Source organism: Passer montanus, unplaced genomic scaffold (assembly GCF_014805655.1).
Source record: "Passer montanus isolate IOZ18808 unplaced genomic scaffold, ASM1480565v1 scaffold504, whole genome shotgun sequence".
In the NCBI taxonomy this organism is placed as follows: domain Eukaryota; kingdom Metazoa; phylum Chordata; class Aves; order Passeriformes; family Passeridae; genus Passer; species Passer montanus.
Window position 1 is genome coordinate 6,260 of NW_024369975.1, and position 3,505 is coordinate 9,764.

Here is a 3,505-nt window from a genome sequence, read left to right on the forward strand (position 1 = left end):
CAAGGGGTCACCCAACCCAAGGGGTCACCCAACCCAACGATGTCCATCAAGGGGTCACTCAACCCCATGAGATCCACCAAGAGTTTGGCCAATCCATGGCATCTCTCAACCCAACGGAATCCACCAAGGGTTTGGCCAACCCCAGGGGTCACCAATCCCAACGAGATCCACCTAGGGGTCACCCAACCCAACGAGATCCACCAAGGGGTCACCCAACCCAACGAGGCCCACCAAGGGGTCACCAATCCCAACGAGGCCCACCAAGGGGTCCCCAATCCCAACGAGGCCCACCAAGGGGTCACCCAACCCTATGAGATCCATCTAGGGGTCACCCAACCCAATGAGCCCATCAAGGGGTCACCAATCCCAACGAGGCCCACCAAGGGGTCACCAAACCCAATGAGATCCATCAAGGGGTCACCCAATCCAACACGTTCACCCAACCCAATGATGTCCCCCAAGAGTTTGACCAATCCATGGCATCTCTCAACCCAATGAGATCCACCAAGGGTTTGGCCAACCCAAGGGGTCACCCAACCCAACGAGGCCCACCTAGGGGTCACCCAACCCAACGAGGCCCACCAAGGGGTCACCCAACCCAACGAGGCCCACCAAGGGGTCACTCAACCCAATGAGGCCCATCAAGGGGTCACCCAACCCAACGCGTTCACCCAACCCAATGATGTCCCCCAAGAGTTTGACCAATCCATGGGGTCTCTCATCCCAATGAGGTCAGCCAAGAGTTTGGCCAACCCAAGGGGTCACCCAACCCAACGAGGTCCACCTAGGGGTCACCCAACCCAACGAGGCCCACCAAGGGGTCACCCAACCCAACGAGGCCCACCAAGGGGTCACCCAACCCAACGAGGCCCACCTAGGGGTCACCAAACCCACTGAGATCCATCAAGGGGTCACCAATCCCAACGAGATCCACCTAGGGGTCACCCAACCCAACGAGATCCACCTAGGGGTCACCCAACCCAACGAGATCCACCTAGGGGTCACCCAACCCAACGAGGCCCACCAAGGGGTCACCAATCCCAACGAGGCCCATCAAGGGGTCACCCAACCCAACGCGTTCACCCAACCCAATGATGTCCCCCAAGAGTTTGACTAATCCATGGGGTCTCTCATCCCAATGAGATCCACCAAGGGGTCACTCAACCCAATGAGACCCACCAAGGGTTTGGCCAACCCAAGGGCTCACCAAGCCCAACGAGATCCACCAAGGAGTCACCCAACCCAACGAGGCCCATCAAGGGGTCATCAAACCCAATGAGATCCACCAAGAGTTTGGCCAACCCAAGGGGTCACCCAACCCAACACATTCACCCAACCCAAGGGGACCCACCAAGGGTTTGACCAGCCCCAGGAGGGCTCGGTTGGCCCCGCGGTGGTGACGCCGTCCCGCCGTCCCCTCAGGGTGACTCCGGCGGCCCCCTGGTGTGCGAGGGCACCCTGCAGGGCATCGTCTCGTGGGGCATGGAGCGCTGCGGGCAGCCGCGGCGCCCCGGCGTCTACACCAAGGTGTGCCGCTACGCCCGCTGGATCCAGGACACCATGGAGGACACCTGAAATTTGAGGGATTTCGGGGGATTTTAAGGGGTATTTTGGGGGAAAATTGGGGGATTTTAAAGGAAATTTTGAGGAATTTGGGGAATTTGGGGGGGATTTGGGGCAAAATTTGGGGGATTTTAGGAAAATATTTTGGGATTTTAGGTGAAATTTGGGAGATTTAAGGGGGAAATTGGGGGGTTGGGGGAAATTTGGGGGATTTTAGGGAAAAATTAGGGGATTTTAGGGGAAATATGGGAGATTTTGGGAAAAAATTGAGGGGATTTGGGGGAAATTTGGGAAATCTTCAGGGAAATAAGAGGGATTTAAAGGGATTTGGGGAGGTTTGGAGGCGTTTTAGGGGAAATTTGGGGAATATTTGGGAAAATTTGGGGGATTTTAGGGGGAAATTGGGGGGGGTTAGGGAAAATTTTGGAATTTTTGGGTGGAATTCTGGAATTTTCGGGGGGGCAATTTTTGAGGGGGAATTTTTGTAATTTTTCAGGTGAGATTTTGAAACTTTTGGGTATTTTTGGATGGAATTTTGGGGTTATTTTTGGATGGAGTTTGGTAATTTTGGGTGGAATTTTGGCAATTTGGGGAGTTTTGGGAATTTCGGGAATTCTGACCCCCCTCCCTCAGGCCGGGCCCACCCCGGGCGGATTTTGGGGCGTCCTGAGAGGGATTTTTGGGGAGCAGTTTTTGGGTGAAATTTTGAGAATTTTGGGAATTTCTGGGTGGAATTTTGGCAAATTTGGGGATTTTTGGGGTGGAATATTGCAGGGGAAATTTTTGGAAATTTCTGGGTAAATTTTTGGGAAATTCGGGGGAATTTTCCGGAATTTTAGGGTGGTTTTTTTTGAAATTTAGGCAACTTTGGTGTGGAATTTTCGGGAGAAATTTTGGAAAATTTTGGGATTTTTTTTAGGTGGAATTTTGGGAGAATTTTTTGGGGGAAGATTTTGGGAAATTCGGAGGGATTTTCCGGAATTTTTGGGTGGAATTTTAGGGAATTTCAGGTGGACTTTTTGGGTGGAATTTTTGGAATTTCGAGAAATTTTGGGATTTTTTGGTGGGAATTTTGGGAATTTGGGAATTTCGGGAATTCTGACCCTTTCTGGATTTTGGGGGGGGGGGAATTTTTGGAAATTTTCAGGTGGGATTTTGAAACCTTTGGGTACTTTTTTGGGGTAGAATTTTGGGGGAAATTTTGGAATTTTTGGGTAGAATTTGCCAATTTTGGGTGGAATTTTGGGATTTTTATTGGGGAATTTTGGGAATTTCGGAATTTCTGGAAATTTTCAGGTGGGATTTCGAAACCTTTGGGTTCTTTTTTGGGTGGAATTTTGGGGTGGAATTTGCCAATTTTGGGGTGGGATTTTGGCGATTTCGGGTGGAATTTGGGCAATTTTTGGGTGGAATTTCGGGAATTTGGGAATTTCGGGAATTCTGACCCCCCCTCCCCCAGGCCGGCCCCACCCCGGGCGGATTTTGGGGGGCTCCGAGTGCCCCCCGGAGGAGCACGCGGGGCTGGTGCGGCTGTTCCAGTTTGACCAGTTCGTCTGCGGGGGGGCCCTGCTGAGCCCCCAGTGGGTGCTGAGCGCCGCCCACTGCCGGGCCAGGTGCGACTGGAACCAGTTCGTCTGCGGGGGGGCCCTGCTGAGCCCCCAGTGGGTGCTGAGCGCCGCCCACTGCCGGGCCAGGTGCGACTGGGAGCCAACTGGGCAAACTGGGAGCCAACTGGGAGCGACTGGGGGGGACTGGGAGCGCTGGGAGGGGCTGCGAGGGGATTGGGAGCAAACTGGGAGCAAACTGGGAGCGACTGGGGGGGACTGGGAGCGCTGGGAGGGGCTGCGAGGGGATTGGGAGCAAACTGGGATCAAACTGGGAGCGACTGGGGGGGACTGGGAGCGACTGGGGGGGACTGGGAGGGGATTGTGGGGGGCTGGGA

General features: G+C 54.0%; 1 protein-coding gene across 1 annotated transcript in view; it reads left to right on the forward strand.

The window, feature by feature from the left end:
• Positions 1–3,505, forward strand: part of LOC120509327 — a gene marked incomplete at its 5' end in the record, with an annotated part of 16,747 nt that overhangs the window by 4,960 nt on the left and 8,282 nt on the right. The window contains 3 exons of the mRNA XM_039723815.1: positions 789–1,060; positions 1,423–1,543; positions 3,023–3,257. Coding sequence (XP_039579749.1) covers positions 789–1,060; positions 1,423–1,543; positions 3,023–3,257 — 628 coding nt within the window. The remainder of the gene's footprint in view (positions 1–788; positions 1,061–1,422; positions 1,544–3,022; positions 3,258–3,505) is intronic.